The 19,953-nt window shown below is 38.6% G+C and overlaps 2 protein-coding genes across 4 annotated transcripts; one reads left to right on the top strand and one right to left on the bottom strand.

The window, feature by feature from the left end:
• Positions 1 to 178: 178 nt before the first annotated feature.
• LOC121254679 (anaphase-promoting complex subunit 2) lies at positions 179 to 10,802 on the bottom strand. 3 transcript variants are annotated; one of them, XM_041154801.1, is made up of 18 exons: positions 10,250 to 10,802; positions 10,058 to 10,147; positions 9,694 to 9,925; positions 8,447 to 8,742; positions 8,174 to 8,245; positions 6,637 to 6,881; positions 4,746 to 5,162; positions 4,438 to 4,639; positions 4,193 to 4,307; positions 3,617 to 3,699; positions 2,859 to 2,978; positions 2,592 to 2,680; positions 2,433 to 2,514; positions 1,800 to 1,991; positions 1,103 to 1,171; positions 829 to 1,006; positions 708 to 714; positions 179 to 613 (listed from the first exon to the last, which is right to left on the bottom strand). In XM_041154801.1, the coding sequence occupies exons 1-16, from the start codon at positions 10,490 to 10,492 to the stop codon at positions 881 to 883; spliced, it is 2,673 nt and encodes an 890-aa protein (XP_041010735.1). In that variant the 5' UTR covers positions 10,493 to 10,802; the 3' UTR covers positions 179 to 613; positions 708 to 714; positions 829 to 880. The 3 variants fall into 3 exon arrangements, with proteins under 3 accessions (XP_041010735.1, XP_041010734.1, XP_041010736.1); XM_041154800.1 differs by lacking the exon at positions 708 to 714; XM_041154802.1 differs by lacking the exons at positions 179 to 613; positions 708 to 714; positions 829 to 1,006; positions 1,103 to 1,171; positions 2,433 to 2,514 and having other exon boundaries at positions 1,806 to 1,991.
• A 2-nt stretch (positions 10,803 to 10,804) lies between these two features.
• On the top strand, positions 10,805 to 19,907 carry LOC121254680 (mitochondrial uncoupling protein 3). The gene is made up of 2 exons (XM_041154803.1): positions 10,805 to 11,220; positions 19,058 to 19,907. Exons 1-2 carry the CDS (start codon positions 10,846 to 10,848, stop codon positions 19,598 to 19,600), a joined length of 918 nt encoding a protein of 305 aa, XP_041010737.1. The 5' UTR covers positions 10,805 to 10,845; the 3' UTR covers positions 19,601 to 19,907.
• Positions 19,908 to 19,953: the final 46 nt, after the last annotated feature.

Genomic DNA, 19,953 nt, shown 5'->3' with positions numbered 1-19,953 from the left:
CATAAGTTGCCTTTTGCTTAAGAAATTATTAGAATCACCGGCAGAGTCAGCATGTATGACGACACCTTAAACATTGCTGACATGACAAGATTTGATTCATAAAAAATAGTGCAAGACGAGGAACTGCTCTTAGAAGCCATGTAAAAAAGGACTATGAAAAGAACAGAGCTAGGGTACATCTTAAACGTCACTATCACTATTATACAAGCGTGGATGCAGCACTCATAATGTATCAACAAATATCATAATAAGATTTTAACATTATTAATGTCTCGCAGGAACATGTCATGAATAGAACTCATTAGGATCTTTAACTTCCTGCACTCACAGAACTCCGTTTCCATGAGCATATGCATACACCAGAGTACTCTTTTGACCACGCGAAGTTGTAGGTGATTTTCTAACCCAAAAATGGCTCTCCAGAACTAGAAGTCAATTGGAAAGCCATTCCCAAAAGACACTCAACCTTGAATCACCACACGGGATGATTGATGCTCAGAGAGTGTTCCAACAGGACTTGAGATTAATTGCGACACTCATCCCACAATGATTGCCATCGTCACGAGTCTCTTTCAGACTGACTACAACTCATCTGACATTGACGCAGTGCTTCCTGATACATTATCAGAATGAGGAAAAAATTTCTGAGCATCAATTCACTGAGGAGAATATAACAATTATAAGGTTTTGAAATATCATTCTCTGACCTGTCCACTTTTTCCAGTTTCCAGTTCATTTGAGAAAAAGAGAATGATAAGTAACAACTCTCAAAGATATTAAAACAGACATTATTTGTATTCTTTCATTGAAAACTGAAAGAAATCTCACCAATGCCATGTGCTTAATGTTTCAGTGGAGAACGTATTTCCACTCAGTCAATTCATTGTTTCTTCAGAACATACATTCCATCTCTTAGTTCCAACTTCTCTTCAGAAACTAGACCAGATAAGAAGCTCTGAAGCTGTTGTAATGTTTTATCATATGGGGGATCAGCTACACAAAACATCTGCAGCAATGCGTTAAGATAATAATAATTATTATTTTTTTTTTATCAATCACGTTATCAGTACCTAAATCAAAATTGTGGGACAAGTAAAATTACCTTGAGAGTATTATGAATGCGATCTAGTCCCATGCTTCCAAAATTTGTGAGCATCCCCATGATAAATTTCTGGAACCAAAAGCCAATCAGAGTTATAAATGGAACAAGATGACACATGATAAATTTCATTTAGGAGCATTAATTCATTACATATTCAGTTTCATTCTAATACCTCTTACTTGACTAGGGCTTGCCAATACTGACATAGTTATAAACATTTCCCAGAAGCAAACATTTGTCCCTCAAACATTCACATTTTTAGTGCTTTCTTTCCCCTTATTGGGAAAGCTAGTTCAAGGACTACTATTAAACAAAGTTATAGTCATGAACAGCTATGGATGTGTCAGCAAAATCTGGAAGCTAGCTAAAGGGGTGTTTAAGGATAGCTATTGGCTGAGTAGAGTGAGAGAGAGTCCTCTCGCTTCATCTTTTTCCTCGTGGGATTAATATTTATGCTTGACCTTATTAGCTAGAGTAGCTTTTAATTAGTCTTTAGCCCAAGATGAAATGCTAGACCCAATTCACAATACATAAGAACAAATGTCCTTGAAAGCAAGTTCTAGAGTCCCAATAGTTTGGAATTTACATAAGGTAACACTTGGAATCCGACAGACAATGGACCAGTTCTAAATAACCCATCAATCCATTGATGAGTATTTTGAAGTACAACAAAAAAGCTTCAGTTCGCATCACATACCTCATACACAGTCATTTCCTTGCGTATTTGATCCTCAGCAGAGGCCACAGATCTCTCTCCCTCCTCATCACCCACTAGAAGCTCCTCACAACTCCCACTATCTCCACCATTTTTACTAGTTTCAACCATCCCTTCCATCAGGGTAAATACATGGTCACTAGACTCTGCCCCAAGTGATTCTGCAAGGATTCCCTGATCACAAGAAGGGAGGTAAATACAATTAGTTTTCCTCGACTCCAGCTCTTGAAGATCTTCATATATTAAAACCTCAATTACTAAAACTCTACCTGATCGAATAGTTTTAGCCAATGATTGGAAATAAAAGACAATGTTGACTTCACTATAATTTCACAAACCATACAATTCAAATTGACCACAAAGCCAATTAAAATAAGATTGGTGCCATTGTTCGTATAGCATGGAAAATTATGAGCCAAAGGAAAATTTCCCAACAGTAAATATCATATATGGCAGTGTTCGGCTACCCATATTCAGTGTCCAATACTAACTGATCGTTCAACAAAACAAATCGCTGAAATTGGTCATGTTTGCTCAGCACTGAGCCAGGAGTTTCCATTTTAAATTTATCATGTATCAAATAATAAATGCTAATAAATAACAATTATCAGATACCTTGTTTATCCAAAAATTTATTCTTCGATTGAGTACATCTACAGGTATCCCAATAGCAGCTGCTAGATTTTGAGAGGTCCAACTGAAAGTGGGAAATATAAATGTGGTTACACTACAGATGAATGACATATAACGCATTCAGATAATTCCCATGGTTACCTTGTTTGCTCTTGAAATTGCATAATAATCGCTGCATGTATAGGAGCCACAGTGAACTGCACTGCCCTATCTTCAAATTGCAACTCCAGCTGCACGTCCACAATAAAAACATGTAAATACTATTTGAGTGTTTAAGTAGAAGAAAAGGAAATCTGGACCAGTTTTGCTTGTTTTAGCACTGGAGGAAAGCAAATAAGTTAAAAGACATATACATAGACATCAAAATAGAGCATTAAGTGGCATTTTCTATGTTTTTAAGTGCCTAACCTTGACAGTCCCCAGATTTTTCTTCCAAAGAAGCTTACGAGGGGTTTTGATTTCATTAAACCTCTTCGCATAATCAGAGAGCAGCTTGTCAACAGGCTCGGGGACATTAAGGGTTTCATCCTGAAATTTGTCTTCAATATTAATAGAGAAACAAGATTTCTTACTATAAAACAATCAAATTGTTAAACAAAAGATATTTGATCAAAGTATATACGTTGATAACAAGGGCCATAGATATAAGGTATGTATCACATGGTGCTTTCCTTTCACTTCTCTCACCAGAAAGGAGTAAACACGTACATCATGCAGACAGTAGAAAGAATATGTGTGATTGCAGAGACGTAAAATCTCCTCTCATCTTGAGATAGCTTGCCAAGGAATTTTTTTTACAAGTAACAAAAATTCATTAAAAACCAAAGGTGAGTATCCAAGTACACGAAATATACAAGAGAACAAACTATACAAAGGAAAAGAGAAAAAACCACCGTGACTGCAGAGATGTAAAATCTCCTCTCATCTTGAGAAAGCTTGCCAAGGAATATTTTTTTACAAGCAACAAAAATTCATTAAAAACAAAAGGTGAGTTTCCAAGTACACAAGAAACATACAAGAGAACATACTATACAAAGGAAAAGAGAAAAAACCACCAAACTAAGCACTAAACCCACCTATTGGCATATCACCATGTAAACTACCATACATTTTCCAACGATCACAATTCAAATGGCCGATATTACTATAGCAATGCTTTCTAATACCTGGATTGGGGGCCAGAAATTTGAGGATATGATTGTAGCATCAAGAAGATCCATGGACACTGCATTATCCCCCAGCTCAGCCCCTAAGAATAAATTCACCCAAGGTAACTTCAAAAATTTTCAATGCATGAGTAAATAGATGTAAAATGCTAGGATGCCTTTTGGCAAATAATATCCAAGTAGCCCCAAATATATATATATATATATATATATATATATATATTTAATGATGGGAGAACCACCCCACAGCAGAGCCCTTAGGACTCACCCATGGAACCTAAACACCCGGGGAGACTAGCACAACAACACACCACCATGGCCTCCCACTTTAAAAAAAAAAAAACTATGATAATGTGGTGCACACCAAGTTTGATTGGGACTCACCCATTTTATACATAGTCGGGGCAATTAGCAACAACTTTTGAGACTACTCAATAGAAAGGAAAAAAAATCCATTTTCATAGTTTGTAAATTTCTTTAAATGATTTGGATAGAGAAAATATCTTGGAATGTTAATAAAACTTGGTGTAGTGTCTCCCTATCATAGTTGATCCCATTTTTTCATCCAAAAGCTACCTGTTTGATATGGCTGAGTAATGGTTGCTTTTATATTTGTGTTTGTCCTCTTTGAATCTATCAGGTCATTGAGCATTATTTCACATTTCTGCATGCTGCTCTCTCCAAAATGAATCTACAAGGTGACAGCCCAAAAAAAATTATGGAGAGAAATTTTATCCCACACAAAAAAAAAATAACAGATATCAGCTTCAACCAGGGAACTAGTGGAACAGAACCCAAGCTTCAATAAATAAACCACCTGCCTTGAGGAGTTCTAAAGTACGTATCTCTGAGTCAATGTCATAATCAGATTTGTTGAGAAGCTTTTCTGCCAGCATAACACGATATTCATTGACTAGTTGGTCCTTTGAACCAATTATGCCAACAATCATCCCAAGTATGTCAACCTTCCTCCGATTCCTACTACCTTTCGACGGGTCAGCTTCTACAGGATCAGGCTCCCAGCTGAAAGAGCAGAACTCATGGGGACATATATCAGCCGATTAACATGGCGAGCTGAAGGTTACAACTAAAATAAATATCATCCACAGCCATGAGCAGATGAACATACCGTGCAGCATCAATCCATGCTTGCTTGTCATCGGTGATGAAATCATCATCAACACCACTATTCTCTTGACTTTCTTCATCTCTATTTAATTCTTCAAGAAGGCTATCCCCAGTGTTTACAGATACATTTGGATTTCCACCACTCCCATCGGTAAGCATTGTCACAATACATTTTATGGTATCTTTCCTTCCCCTTAAATAATCTCTTATAGGTTCACCAACTGCTTCAAGAAAAACACCTGCTGGGTCTATTGTCCGTAGTGCTTTAATGGATGAAACATATTGATGCAATATATCATTGGTTGAGGCACCAGCAGTTAGCAAGCGATATCTTAGTGCTGAGATAAACGATTCAACAAGCTTAGAATGTTGTCCAGTATATTCAAGACATTGTTTTAAATCTTCAATAGCGGGAGAGCTGCAAAATTTATCACAAAACATTTATTAGTTGTGATACCAAAATCATTAGTTTCAATTCCATGACAGAAAAAATATTTGTGGTGAAGCAATTGCAATTTCCAGAAAAAAATGAGAATGCAATTTAAAGGAGCACATGGGCTGAACTTTTGAATCCCAGACTACCACAGCAACCCTTTAGATGGGCCATATTGGGATTCTGGTTTTTTCTTTCCAAAAAAAAGATTATATATTTCATTAGTTTTCATTGGAAATGAATGCCATTTCCAGTTGCCTCTTCTTTTTTCTGTCGCGATGGGGGGAAGCTTCATATCCATGAACTTTGGCACCTAAGTTCAACTCTAGAGACTTCAAACAATAGGAGAGATATAGAAAAAAGAAAAGCCGCTTCAGCCAATGAGAATAGTATAACGTGTTGTGTAATTGATGAGGCCCTAATCAATTGTAATGTAATCTTCTGTTAGCATAGCATAGATCTTCCAATTTCTTTTTTTCTCAACCACTGTAAGTTTCCTAACAAACATTATGGTATCAGATTACAACATTTTTTTTTTTTCTAAGATTGCATGTCTCAGTATCTGTTACTTACATGCTTAATTAATTTAAATTTTAAATAGCTAATATTTATCTCCTCCACAAATACAAAACTACATATGCCAATGGATAGATTTTTTTTTATCGGTAAACAAAATTTTATTGATCAAAAGAGTAGGCAAGAGCCCCAGTATACTGGACATATACAAGAGCAACGCCTAAGCGTGCTAGTTTAGTGATACAAGGCATTCATGGATGGTCATGCCATGAAAATCAATTACAATCAACCAAAGGAGTAAAGTATTGACAGAATTGAACCTGCTATATGCAATCATTTTGACACATATTTGATTCGAAGATAGATTGGCAATTATTAAGAAACTCTATCACATAAACAATGAGTCACATAGTAAAGTATCCCCCTTCGGTAATTTAAAAGAAACTCTATCACATCAGAGCATGTGTCACAAATATCCCCCCTTTCATAGTAAAGTATCCCCCTTCGGTAAATTAAAAGAAACTCTTATCACATCAGCATGTGTCACAAATATCCCCCCTTTCATGGTAAAGTATCCCCCTTCAGTAATTTGAAAGAAACTCCATCACATCAGCATGACTCACAAATATCCCCCCTTTACCAGTCCAACAATTTTACAACAAAGATTTTAAGTTGGAAAACAGCATTAAGACAGCCACAGTTATAATCTTTCTAGCACTTAAGTGATTGTATCAAACACCCACACATTTCATTATCCGTTTGATCGAGAGATAGCACAACACCAAATGTGCTGCAGTTCTCAATAGCTTCCATACAAACCTCAATTCTCTTTTCCATTTTAAGATTTGAGTTTAGAGCAACTACTCACCCACTAAAACTATCGCACTTACTTCTACAATAGGAACAAAGGAAAAGACCAGATCAAGACTATACAATGAATTACCTGTCCGGATAATCCACAATTATCTCAAAAAGCTTGGCTATTCTTAAATCTTGCAATGTCTCATAAGCAAAATATTCAAGCCGCAACTGCCATCTAACAAGTCCTTCAGAAGGAGTATCAATTCCAGGATAGCAAGAGGAAGGACGTGAAGCCAAAGGTGATTTTAGGCCAGATGAAGGACTTTCATAACTAACAGAATCACCAAGATAAGCAAGAAGTGCACGCAAGAACTGGAGAGGCACAGCCTGGGTGATATGCCTCCAAGTAAAAGGAGTCATTTATTAGTAGCATAATAATATATACCTAAGCAGAATAAGTGCAAAACATGGCATGAAAAACCATGTCCAAGTTAACAATCAGGAAAGAAAAACCATATTAAGTTTATAACAGTTTGTTCATAGCATTGATTCTGTGCAGAAAGAAATTTTGGGTAATTACAGCAATTCCTCTGGTCTAATTAAACAGCAGCTAATGCAAAGAGAAAGCAGATTTTAAATCACATATAACTCTATATGTTATTTAAAATTATTTCCTCAATACTATGTTTTTTTGGACAGCCACGATAGATTTTATGATTTTCTTGCATCTTTTTCTATTTCCAGCTAGGTGTTTCTTTTGTATACATCTTGTGTACTTGGGCTATTCCTTCTGAGTTCTAGGTGTTTCTTTTGTGGACAATGCTAGGGTGCACACCAAATGTGCACCCCAAATATGCACACTAGTGCAAATGGTTTTTTCTTTTTCTTTTAAGTATTTTTTAAACATCCTTAACCATTAAGAAAAAATTAAAAAAAAATTAAAATATATGAGTAGCCACATTTGGTGGGCACATTTGGGAGTCATACTAGCACTTTCCTTCTTTTGTATGCATCTTGTATACTTGGGCTATTCCTTCCGAGTTATTTGATAATTTCTCAACAACATATCAAAACAAAAAGAAATATATATCTCAGATTTTAATGAAACATGAACTCCTCTTACAATGCCCTCAGATGGGTTAGGAGAAGTGAATTCAAAATTTGAAAAAAAAAGTGATTTCAAATTTGGAAAAAAGGAAAGAAAAGATAGGTTCAAATTCATATGCAATATAGGGTGTCAATATCAGTTATGGAAAGTTCCATCCATTTTGTGATAACCTAAAAAGAAAGCATTTCATCTATTGTAGGATGAATGCAGCAATACGATTCTGCACACATACTTGTGATAACCAAATAGGTAATTTATATCAAAGACTGGAATATAAATATAAAATATACACCAAACAACATGCTATGCTCAGCTGATACCACTATATGACCTTAGAGAATTGGTCAAAGACCTTCTCAACAATAGACAAGAAAACAGCCACCATATGGAATGCACCTGTAAAGCTAAAGCCATAATTAAAAAAAAACCAGACTTATGAAAGCCAATGTACTATGCAAATAAAAACATCTCGGATAGATAAAATATTGACAAGTTAAGACACCAGGGACTATACAAATAATTGTTGGAAGAAAGATAGAAAGAGAGAAGGTTACACAAACAAGAAAATAACCTGTATCCACCCTTTAATGGACTCCAAGACCGAACTTCTGTAATCATCACCAGCTAAATTATGTACTTTAGCCTGCCATGCACACAAGATATTTAGATAAGACCCAAAGACAAAACTACATATAAAGAAAATACGGCGTGGTTCTTGCATATAATGATATTGGAAAAGAGTCTGTCCAACAAGATATTGGAAAAGAAAAGGAAAAAACAACCAACATGGAGGTCAAAAGAAATAAGCTGGGCCACCTATGGCAGAAATGGAGCACGTACTCACCTTTAGAAGTAGAAAGATAGCAGAAGCATAGGCATCCTCAGTCATGGATGTAAATCCAAGACTTCTAAGATCACGAACAACCTTCCCAATGTTCTTCACCAATTTATTGTTCTCTGAGAACCTGACTTGGTGACAGCTTTCATCAATCTCCATCCTACCAGTCCGGTAGGATATTTTGCTTTTTTCATCTAAATCCATGTCATCTTTTTCTTGAGATTCATTTTCATCATCAATTTCTCCTGCCATGATTGTACTTAACTCCTCCAACCTTCCCTTAAAATAGCAGTGGAGTATCTCTAAGAACATTCAAGAGTTTAAAAAATGGAAGTTACTATTGGAGCATTGGTATACAAAAAGAAAGGGATAATACTGCAGCTACGCATGGAATGGTCAAACTGCCACACAACTCAAAGCTTTTAGGAAAGACAGCAGAGATAATTAGATAATCAATTAAATAAAATAAAGTGCATTTTTTTATTTTACTCCTACATCACAACTACTCTGCAGGTTTTCATGTGGCCCGTTCGGAATGGTGGAGATCTGAGAGGTGGCGGATATACAAACCATACACCTAAAAGAACAATCCATAACATGCTGAATCGAGAGAAGGCAGGCTACCCAATCTGTATGTAGCTTCTTGTTGAGTTCAGCTACACTTTGCTAATGTATCTCCATAAAATGTCAGTGCCATTCTGATTTTTCCACAGAAGCAAAACAGAGGAAAATTACAAGAACTAAACGTTGCAATCTGGTAGGATTCATCTCCTAAATAGCTCCAATCATATAGCTCACAGGTACACAATGTGTTGGAAAGAAAAAAATACGAGGGGTGGGAGCTAGGTTTGGGGGAAGCTCCAGAATATAACAAAATAATGAAGATTTGATGTTATCAATCATACTATCAACTTCTATTCTTCTATAACAAGCAATCAGATGAAATGTCTTCATTTATATGGTTACTGCCGTACCAAGATCAATGCAATACCCAAAACTAACAGATAGGACCCCCAACATTTTATTTAATGCATCAAGAGGGAATTTATAGCATCCATTACCCAAAATCTCAATCTTTATCATTAGGTAGAGGAGCTAAAAACCAAAACAGACTTAGATGAAGACTGCTTATGATCAATAAAAAATCATCCAGATCCCATGTTTAGCCAACACAAATTCAGCAAATGCTCAACGTTCGAGGACGTTAATAATTGTTCACAGCAATTAATCAATATGTTTAATAAATTATGTACCATTAAAATGCCGAGGAATGCTAGCCATAAGCACCGAAGACACAAGTAATTGATATGTAGAGAAGAGATGATCTCTCTCCGAATTGGAGGGGTGCCTTCCCTCTGATATCTGATCGTTGTAGGACTGCAAAGCGTGAACCAGCATCAGCAAGCACTTCTCCTGGTATTGCTTTTCCAAAGATATCTCTTCCAGAGCTATGCACAATACTTGCTGGACTTCACCCTCGCATATCTGCGTTTAAAGATTGCGTGAAATAAGAACTTCTTCCGATGCAATTACGTCGTGCTTATCTTGAACTCCAATTCATAAAATAACTAATCAACAAATATAAATGCTTGAGAGGTAGAAGCTTAGTTTATATACGGGGTGTTTATTTTTTGACAGAATAGCAACATTGCTATAAGCATCAAAATGCCGCCAAAACTTGGATGCTCCATTCTTCTCGAAAGTTTCCTGCACGATTGTTAGGATGCATAGAGAGTCATCCCAGAATCGAAGTAATTCAATTTTCACAAGGAAAGTCCAAACAGTGCCCCAAATTGAGAAATGATATACCTCAAGTGCCCGAAGAAAGTGGTCTCGGACCAGAGAGTGGAGGCCATGCTTACAGAGGCCGTGGACGTGAGCGACGAAGTCGGGGCCCACGGAGAGGTCTCCGGCGCCTTTGAGAAGGGCTTCGGTGGTGGCACAGAAGCCGCTATAGCTCTCAACGATCTCTTGGATCGAATCGTCTCTGAGAGTGTCCAGAATCCCTAGATTACAGACTACGGACGTGGGTTCCTTCTCCGTCGCTGCCATCGCAGTCTCTGCTAGAGAGAGTGAGACTGCTGAGTGAGTGGGTGAGTTAGCGAGTGGGAGAAACCAGAGATTTTCTTTATCGGTGGTTTTTGGGTTTGCCGCCAGTCTTCGAGATTGAAACTAGAAGGGAAATAGCGTGAGGACGGCGCGTGTCTATTTCAACAAGAGATTTTTTTTTTTTTTTTTAACAGAAACAAGTGAAAGCTTGTGTCTATTTCTCCTAGGCGCGTGTAAAAGACGCTAGACTCCAAAACGACAATGAAGTAATGTCGTTTTTCTTCCAAAAACAGAGGATAGTCGATAACCTCGGTGCACTGCATCTCTTTTGTGTACATCTGCGGGGCGGGGGAACAATGAAAGCGAGCCAAGGGCAGGAACATGAGCCGGCCCTCATCAAGATCTTGCTGACTTCACTCTCGGCCATGGTGGCCGAGACCACTACCTTCCCTATAGATCTGACTAAGACCAGGCTTCAGCTCCACGGCGAGTCGCTCTCCTCCTCGACTCGCCCAACCAACGCGTTCCGGGTCGCCTCGGAGATTGTCCGCGAGCAAGGTCCTCTGGGGCTCTACAAGGGCCTCTCCCCGGCTATTCTCAGGCACCTCTTTTACACGCCCACCCGGATCTTAGGCTACGAGCACTTCAGGAATGTCGTCAGTGCTGATACTGGATCACTTTCTCTATCCGCAAAGGCTCTTGTCGGCGGCATCTCCGGCGTCATGGCTCAGGTAAGAGGCCCTCTTAGTTTTGATTCACAGATTTCGTTCGAATTTGTGAGGCATTGTTGTTCTTCTTTAAAATAATTTTTTCGTGTGTAGAATTAATGGGTAATTGGGAAGTGCAACCAATTGATTTATGATACGCACCTAATTCCATCACAAAAATAAAAATTGGAAAGGAAGTCGCCCACTACATTAGAAACGAAGAAATAAGTAGTTTTTGTCATCATTAAAATTGCCCACGAAAATTAACTCCAAACCAAAGAGTTTCGAAAGCTGCGGGTGGGTAGTGGTTTCTAGAAAGAATGCATGACGATGCCCTCTGATGGTGCTAAGAGAGCTGTCCAAATGACTGAAGAAGTGACAAGTGTAACACACCTGATAGTAGGTGTTTGGGTGACTAGAAAATATACGAGAAAATATAAGAAAATTACTCACTTCAAGGGGAGCACCTCCATTGAAGAAAAGAAGAAGATGATAAGAGAAGGAGAAGTAATATTTTATTAACTTTTCTGAATAGGTCATTTTGGTAGCTACATGAACATATATGCTAGAATCTTGTCAAACATTGGGAAAAGGCCTCAGCCTTGATAAAACATGACCCAAAACTAATAACTAATGGCTCAGCTACTCTGTGGCCCACTTCCTTACATAACATAAAGGAAAACAACAAGTAAAGTAATAGGCCCAAACTGGCCCATGGCCCATGTATGCTGTTCCTGGACTGTGACAAACCATCTCCCATAGAAGCACCTTGTCTACAAGGTGCAGTCGCGATTGTCCCACCACCTGGTTCAAAAACAAAAATTTTCTTTATACCAATAGCCACATCCCATTTCACAATAATAACCCCATCAATGGGTGTTGCTACATACCCCAGACCCATCCCAAGCATTTTATTGAACATCTCTCGGGCAACATCTACTCTAGCTCTTTCATGATTGCCACTCATCTGTATTTCCACACCACTCACTGAAGTGGACCCAAACATGTGTGCTCCACCTGCATGTTGGGGAAAACTGGCATTCGATTGACCAAGGAGAGACAACCTGATCTGGTCACAAAGATAAAGAGACACATTAATGGGCCTGAGTGGCTCAAAATCAATTGTGACCTTCTTCTCCTTTCCATCTTCAGTTACAATTGTTCCAGTGTAAAGCACAAAATTTTTCTGCCTAAATAATTCCATGGTAGTCTTTAATAACACAGGCAATCCTTTGCAAAAGCTCCAAGATGAGAGAAGGTGACACGTTAACTCTTGTAATTGCAACAAATAGCAATTCAATGACCTTAAATTCCTTAGTTGGAGGGTGTGTAGCCCATGAGGCCAAGACAGAAAATATGGCAACACTAATTACACAATCAGTTTCCACCAACATAGGAATGTTTATTGAAATCAAAAGCCACCACATAGTGCCTACAGTATATGCCAATTCCGTTATCAGGACACTTCAAGAGAGCAAATCTCTTAGCGGCATTACCTCAAACAATTGAGGTGCAGGGTGAATTGCCTCTTCCATGTGGAGCACGAAGACAAGATTATGCTCATGTGCTAATTTCTTCAGCAGAAATCCAACAGAAGTCATTAATGCATGTCCCTGAGAAGTACCTTTTTCAACTGATGTTTTGAGGAGTTCATCTGGGTCATATGTATTTCCAGTAACAAAGGGGCCAAGAATAGCAATCAACTTCTCAGGGCTCCCAATTTCTTCAATTGATGCCTTGGGTTTGTTGGTCAGGCGTATCAAAGGTGAAGCCACTACTTGGATTTTTCCCTGTTTCTCATCTTCAAATTTCACCTCCACCCAAGGCTCTGCACATTTTGGTTGGCTGTAATTACCACCTCCTCCAAGGATTGGCATAACCAGTGATGATATCGAATCAACTATAAGCAGCCGCACCTGACAATCTCCTATTTGCATTTGAGATCTCAGATTGACTTCTAGCTGTATTTTACCAGATGATGAAGCCCCAACGAGTTCAGTTAACTGTAGCAACCGATACATGGAGGTCATGCAAGAGTAATTCCTCCTCTGTAAATCCGATTGAAATCTCATATTGAAGAATTGTAAAGTCTTGGAGCATCATGCGTATGTTCTCGGTTTCTTTGCTCTCACCCTCCATGTTAACGGCCAACTCGGACTGGTGCCGCTGATGACTCGTCTCTGGACGTGTAAATAGCTGTGATATGGTCCGCTTCCTGTTCGATTCTCCATCCGATTGAGTCAGTTTCTTCACGAAAGACGCCTCTTGTGCTTTGGAACCGTTAATCCCTTCAGTTCCATCATCTTCAAAGTCCGACTCATTAGCCTTCACTGGAACCAACCTTATCTTCGCGGGAACCTCATCGCGCTCAGGATCAGCTATGTATTTCACTACATAAACTCTGCAGGCTATAAACGGCGCAACCCTTGGGCAACTTCGGAAATCGATGTTCCCGCAGGCATGCTCAGCGTGGCCTTTGAAGATGCTCGGCCGGCATAGAGAGATCTCGGTTTCTAATGGTGGAGAGGGATGTTTTTCCGGGGGTGAGCGAACAAACCGATTGTCGTGGAGAGTTGACCACCTCTTTTGAACACAGTGGGAAATCCGGGCTCACTGGGTGCGATAGATGGTAGGGGCAGGTTTTCTTTTTCTAAGCTACGAGACTGATTGAGGAGGGGGTTTGAGATATTCGGGGATGTTGGAGAGAAGGTGTAATCCAGAGATGGGGGCAGAAAAAAAAAATGGTGCTCATGGGAAAGAAAAAAGGAGGGTGAGGACAGAAAAATTTCGGAATGGAGACACTGAAAATCGCTACCACCAGGATCAAACTCCCTAATCTGAAAATCTGAGCATGAAATTTGAGGTTGTAGCTGCAGTAATGCTGTATTCCAGCTTGGAGAAATCCCCAAAACCGCACATCTCATCTTCCTCTCTCGCCCTTCTCTGACTCTATCCCTGATTTTGGAAATGCCAGTTTTGAAATCGGGTCTGGAGATGTCGAAGTCACCTTCCACAGTCACTGCATCTTCCTCTCGTAATTGGTTGAAGCTTTCCTGAAACTTGCTAGCAAATTCGTCAAGAGACTGTTGAAATACTTGGTGTATTTTGTCGTGGCACTCCCGAAAATCATTCAAATGTTGATGTATAATGTCTTACGAGTTGAAGATTTTGTTCCAGTAGCTCTTTGATATTGAGTAAGGATGAGATAATATTTTCCATTTTCACGGATTGATGAACTTGATGCCAAGGAAATACTAGTTTTGGATACCACTTGTAACACACATGATAGTAGGTGTTTGGGCGACTAGAAAATATACGAGAAAATATAAGAAAATTACTCACTTCGAGGGGAGCACCTCCATTGAAGAAAATAAGATGATAAGAGAATGAGAAGTAACATTTGCATTAACTTTTCTGGAAAAGGCCTCAGTCTTGATAAAACATGACCCAAAACTAATAACTAACGGATTGGGTAAAAAGAAGTAACAAGCTAACGGCCCAGTTACTCCATGGCCCACTTCCTTACATAACATGAAGGAAAACAACAAGTAAAGTAATAGGCCCAAACTGGCCCATGGCCCATGTATACCGTTCCTGGACTGTGACAACAAGAATCTGTTTCTTATTAGAAATATTTCAAGAAATTTTGGTTTACTTCGAGGGAAATCAGAAAACTCAGGTTAACATTAACCCGTCCAGGAAATCAAATGAATTTGATTTCGCACAAAAAGTTTATTAGGATTTAGCCGGTACCCGGTTTTGGTGCGAGGGGTCATGTATGTAGGTTTACTCCCAAGGTGTGAGTTTGACGGCCCTTGCCTTTGTGAGGTTTCACGTCATCACTCTGAGGGTCATATAATTAGCCCAACTAGTTTCAAATGCATGTCAAGTGGGATCCAGGCCTACTGGATTCTCCCTTTCTTTTGACAATTTATCCTCTTTTCAACATTTTTATTAACAAATTAATGTCATGGTCGAGGTAAGTTGACTAATAATAACTTCCCAGAAGCAGATGATTTCTACCCACTTAATACAGTTAACCCATTGCTAATCCACACAATAATTGTTGAAAAACAACATAAATCACAACTTACTACTAAGAAATACGTGACTTTAAGTGCATGTACCATGATTATTGACCATTGCCTGTGGTTGTATACAATTGACTAAGTTGGTTGTTACTTGTTATATATGTTTCTCTGTACGTTGCATGGTGATCTTTGTGGTGCTTCAATTAAATATTACATCTTACAAGAAATTAAAAAAGAAAAAAGAAAAAAGAAAAAGGAAAATCTGGCATCATTTGAGTATAGTTGATATATTTGGGGTTCATTTTTTTTAAGATGATAAGGTATTACTCAGCATTCCTTTTGAGGGTGAAAGGAAAAGCTGATTCCCTTCATTGGTTCCAAGGAGGATGTCAACCAACTAAAAAGTTCGCCTGATTAAATTTAGTTATATATTAAAAAAAAGTTAGCCTGATTAAGGGGGAGCAAGCTCGGCCATCGGCCATCTGTTTTTTTCCCTCTTTATAGGATATAAAACTTCTTTGACCCTCCAAATGAATGTATTTCTGTTACAAACTGGCTCTGAATTTTTCTTTTAAAAAATTATTGTCATCCTCATTATTGAGGCAACTTGAATTAACGTTGACTAGAAGGTTTTAGGCTTCTTTAATTGTTTAAAAAAGTACATTCATTTAGCCTCGTTTGGTTACACAAATGAGATGAGAAAATTGAATAAAATATTATTAGAATATAATTGTTTAATATGATTTTTGTTTTGAGATTTGAAAAAGTTAAATTGTTTATTATATTTTATGTGGGAGTTTGAAAAAGTTGTAATGATTATATGAGATAAGATGTGAGTCTCGTCTCTCAAACCAAACGAGGCCTAGAAAAGTTGTAAGAGTCCACTGTAGCGTTACTGCTAATTCCTGTGTTGATCAATGTATGTGTCTAGTTACATGATTGTGCTAATTGTCAAATGGTAGTATCCCAGCAACAGATCTTGGCTCATGTAACACCCTCTTCCTCAATAAGGTCATTTTTAAAAATTTATGGGATCAGAGTGTTACTATTGACCTTGACTTCAAAATTTTCTTCTTAACGAAGTGTCAGGTAAAAATATTCTTTATAATAAATAAAATCGTTCAAAATGCTGAAATTATAAAAGAGACTATGCCGGATTTTAAATTTTTCAAACTTTGTATTGTAAAAATCATAACTAAAAAATTGTGTATATAATCTAAGCCTCTGTCATACCTCCCTGAGCCAAGTCCTGTCCGTCTTGCAGCTCCATATTCATAAAGATGCTCACCTGGGGTGATTTAAAAAATAAAACAAAACTAAAATGAATCGAAAACTCAGTAAAAAACATATCATAACGTAAACATAATAAATATGGTTTTTCATGATTGAGAAAATTAAAACCATGACTTATCATACGTTTATGACATGCATTATTTGTCTTGATATATTTGAATTATCTAACTGATTCAGCTAGCCACCACACTTAACATTGTGTGCAACGTTGTGCACTGGTCCCACATCTTGTGATCACAAAGCAAATCACTGATCTGATAGTAATATACTGTGGTGGACCACGCTTGAGTTCGTAGCTTACATATCCACCCCGACTGCATTGGTACCATGCATCTAGATGACTTTCTTGTTAATCTAATCTTTATCTTACACTTAATCTTATGAAAGTTTATATGTCTTATGCAATGTGAGATGCATGACATATATAATACGTACATAACTATAAAATGCGGAATTAAACATGATCATATATTATGATGAATGTCATGCTTATAGATATCATAACATGTGTGGTACATAAAATTGGCTTCCAAAGAACTGTCTGTAATAATAATCTATCTAACTAGTTAATGAATGTTAATTCTAATTTTATGGTGAAGCTACTTATCTCGAGCGCTAATTCAATATTTTTAGCACGTAAACAATCACCTATAAAAATAGGCACTTGCGTCAATTTCCAATTGCACGTAAATCTCTAATTAAGCACGTACTATGTAATTAAAATCTAAAATCCTAAAATAACCTATATTTCCTAAAAACCTAAAATTCTCATTTTAACTCTAAAAGTATCTTCACTCCCCAAGTAGTTGATATCCAAGTAATTTCTTCAAATGGTCGTGTGAATAAACCCTAACAATATTTCCATATCTAAATGTATATTTTCAGCCTAAGGTCAACACTAATTGGACAAGAGTATTTTTGTCATCTCGCTTGAAACACATCACGTGCTATATAGCTAGTGAGTAGTGGAGCTTTGGCCGTGTGCATCCAACGAGGATGGGCGGTGACCGAAGGTGAGGGCATGATGGTGGTTCATGGTGGCTCAAGGCTGGAAAGGCTAGGCGCTGGCTAGAGAGAGAAATAGGAGAGGGAGATTAATCGAGGGAGGGAGAGAGAGAGAGAGAGAGAAAGTATGTGTCGGTTTCGACTAGTTTCTTCAGTGCACTCCTTTGGTCATATGAGGGAGGCCTAAGTTGGGTGAAGGTTGTTCATGGGGGCAACCTAGGCAGAGGAGCTGAATACGGTGTTGATCTGAACATGGTTCCTCTATTTCAGTGATGTAAAACAGTGGTATCTCACCTCCTATGGTGGTGTCGCGTTGATCCTCCTTTTGGCGATGCTGGCGTGGTTGTAGTGGTGTGGAAGGGCGGCTAGTTGGTCTTCACGCAGTTGGCGTTCTAGCATGCAAGTTGGCATGGGGTGGAAGAGAGGTGGCTGTTCATGATTGTTGCGGTGTGGAGGTTGGTTGGCTCACGGTAACCGTGGGCTTGTTGCAGCATGTTGCGTATGCTGCAACTTAAGGTAGAAGATCATGTCGTTGGTTCGTGCGTGGACTCGATGGCTTGCTCTGTTTTCAGGTGGCTAAAACGGGGGGCGTTCGTGCATGGTTGTGGCGCACGGAGGGGCTTTGGGCTTACGATGATCTTTCGCTTGGTTGCTGGCGCGGTGGGTCTTAGACTAGTTCTCCTCCAAACCGAGGTTGGCGTGTGGTGAACTAGGCGAGGTGCTGCGTGTGGCTTGTTGTGGTGCGGTTCACTTGTTGCCATGAGAGGTGTTGCGTGGGAAGAGTATATGTTTTGCGGCAACCCAGGTTCATGGGAAAGATGGCAACGTGCATCAGAGGGGCTGGTTGTGGGCTTTGGTGGAGGAACCAAAGGGCTATAGTGGCTGGAAGAGAGAGAAAGTTTGAGAATTTATGTTCATACACGGCAGCCCCAGTTTTGCAAGGGGATGAACGCACATAACGGATAGAAGTGCAAAGGCTAGAAAAGACAAGGCCCATTGTATATAGCAGCCTAGCTATATTAGGAAGGAAGAGTCTTGTGTGCACGGGTTTCTACGTGGGTTGGGTATCTCGTTTGGGCTTGGGCTTGGGCTTGGGCCTTCCACGTGGGTTCAACTAAAATCAGAGATTTCCTTATAAAAAAAAAAATCTCTGATTGACCTTAATAATTATTGCTCGTGAGATTATCCAAAAGGGCCGATTAAACCTAATTTAGAACCAATAAAATTATCCATATTATATCATAATAATATTGAATCGGGTCATTACAACTTAACAAAAAAGTCTCGTGGATCTTTTTGTTTAATACATTACATATATGTTACATACAGTTGGGAATGCGTAAGCGCTGTGCAATCGTTTTGAAAAAAAGTGGGGTCCACTATTAAAAAATTAGTTTTTTTTTTTCATGTAGTTCCGTATTTACTCATTTTTTTAAAAGAGATTGTTCGGCGCTTGTATATTTCATGACTGTAAATATTATTTATCTTGTTTGATACATGATGACACTTTTCTATTTCCATTAGTAGTGCAGGTGGTGGCAAGCCCTGCCGATCTTGTTAAGGTGAGGATGCAAGCAGATGGTCGTATGGTGAGCCAAGGTTTCCAACCTAGATACTCAGGGCCTTTTGATGCTTTAAACAAGATTATGCGCACCGAGGGCTTTAAAGGACTTTGGAAAGGAGTTTTCCCTAACGTACAAAGAGCATTTTTGGTGAACACGGGAGAACTAGCATGCTATGATCATGCTAAACGCTTTGTTATTCAAAATCAGATAGCTCGTGACAATATCTTTGCCCACACTCTTGCCTCTATTATGTCAGGTCTTTCGGCAACTGCTTTGAGTTGTCCAGCTGATGTGGTAAAGACAAGAATGATGAACCAGGCGGCAGGCTTGGAAGGGAAGATTATGTATACAAGCTCTTACGATTGTTTGGTGAAGACTGTTAGAATTGAAGGACTAAGAGCACTATGGAAGGGGTTCTTTCCAACATGGGCAAGGCTTGGTCCATGGCAATTTGTGTTTTGGGTCTCTTATGAGAAACTTCGACAAATTTCGGGGCTATCTTCCTTCTGATAAATTTTTGACCTGGACTCACGTTGCAACTTTTAAGATCCCCTAAATTACTGAAAACCAGCTTTCCCATGGATTCAATGGTTCGTATTATTGAATTGCATGCAGGGAAGATCACCTGGTTGAAATTGTATCCGTTACATTGGATCACCAAAGATATATAAGATCATTGGAAAATTAAGATTTTTTAAGTACTGCTATGAAAACATTGTTTAGCCGTTGATCAGAGTTTTGATGCTCTCTTAGCCTGTAATAATAACTAATATATTATAAGCTCGTGACATTAGATATTGCAAGCTGATCGACTTAATTTCATGTGTTGAAATCAAATTTATTCAACTGTAGAACACCTTCTC

This window comes from Juglans microcarpa x Juglans regia, chromosome 3D, assembly GCF_004785595.1.
Source record: "Juglans microcarpa x Juglans regia isolate MS1-56 chromosome 3D, Jm3101_v1.0, whole genome shotgun sequence".
In the NCBI taxonomy this organism is placed as follows: domain Eukaryota; kingdom Viridiplantae; phylum Streptophyta; class Magnoliopsida; order Fagales; family Juglandaceae; genus Juglans; species Juglans microcarpa x Juglans regia.
This window is presented reverse-complemented; position numbering and strand designations above follow the sequence as displayed.

Excerpts from the sequence above, each read along its gene's own strand:
- LOC121254679 (XM_041154801.1), bottom strand. The coding sequence starts at position 10,492 with ATGGCAGCGACGGAGAAGGAACCCACGTCCGTAGTCTGTAATCTAGGG. Across the intron at positions 2,515-2,591 it reads CAATTTCAAGAGCAAACAAG|TTGGACCTCTCAAAATCTAG; the intron begins GTAACCATGGGA and ends TCCCACTTTCAG. Across the intron at positions 1,007-1,102 it reads GCATTCATAATACTCTCAAG|ATGTTTTGTGTAGCTGATCC; the intron begins GTAATTTTACTT and ends GCATTGCTGCAG.
- LOC121254680 (XM_041154803.1), top strand. The coding sequence starts at position 10,846 with ATGAAAGCGAGCCAAGGGCAGGAACATGAGCCGGCCCTCATCAAGATC. Across the intron at positions 11,221-19,057 it reads TCTCCGGCGTCATGGCTCAG|GTGGTGGCAAGCCCTGCCGA; the intron begins GTAAGAGGCCCT and ends TTAGTAGTGCAG.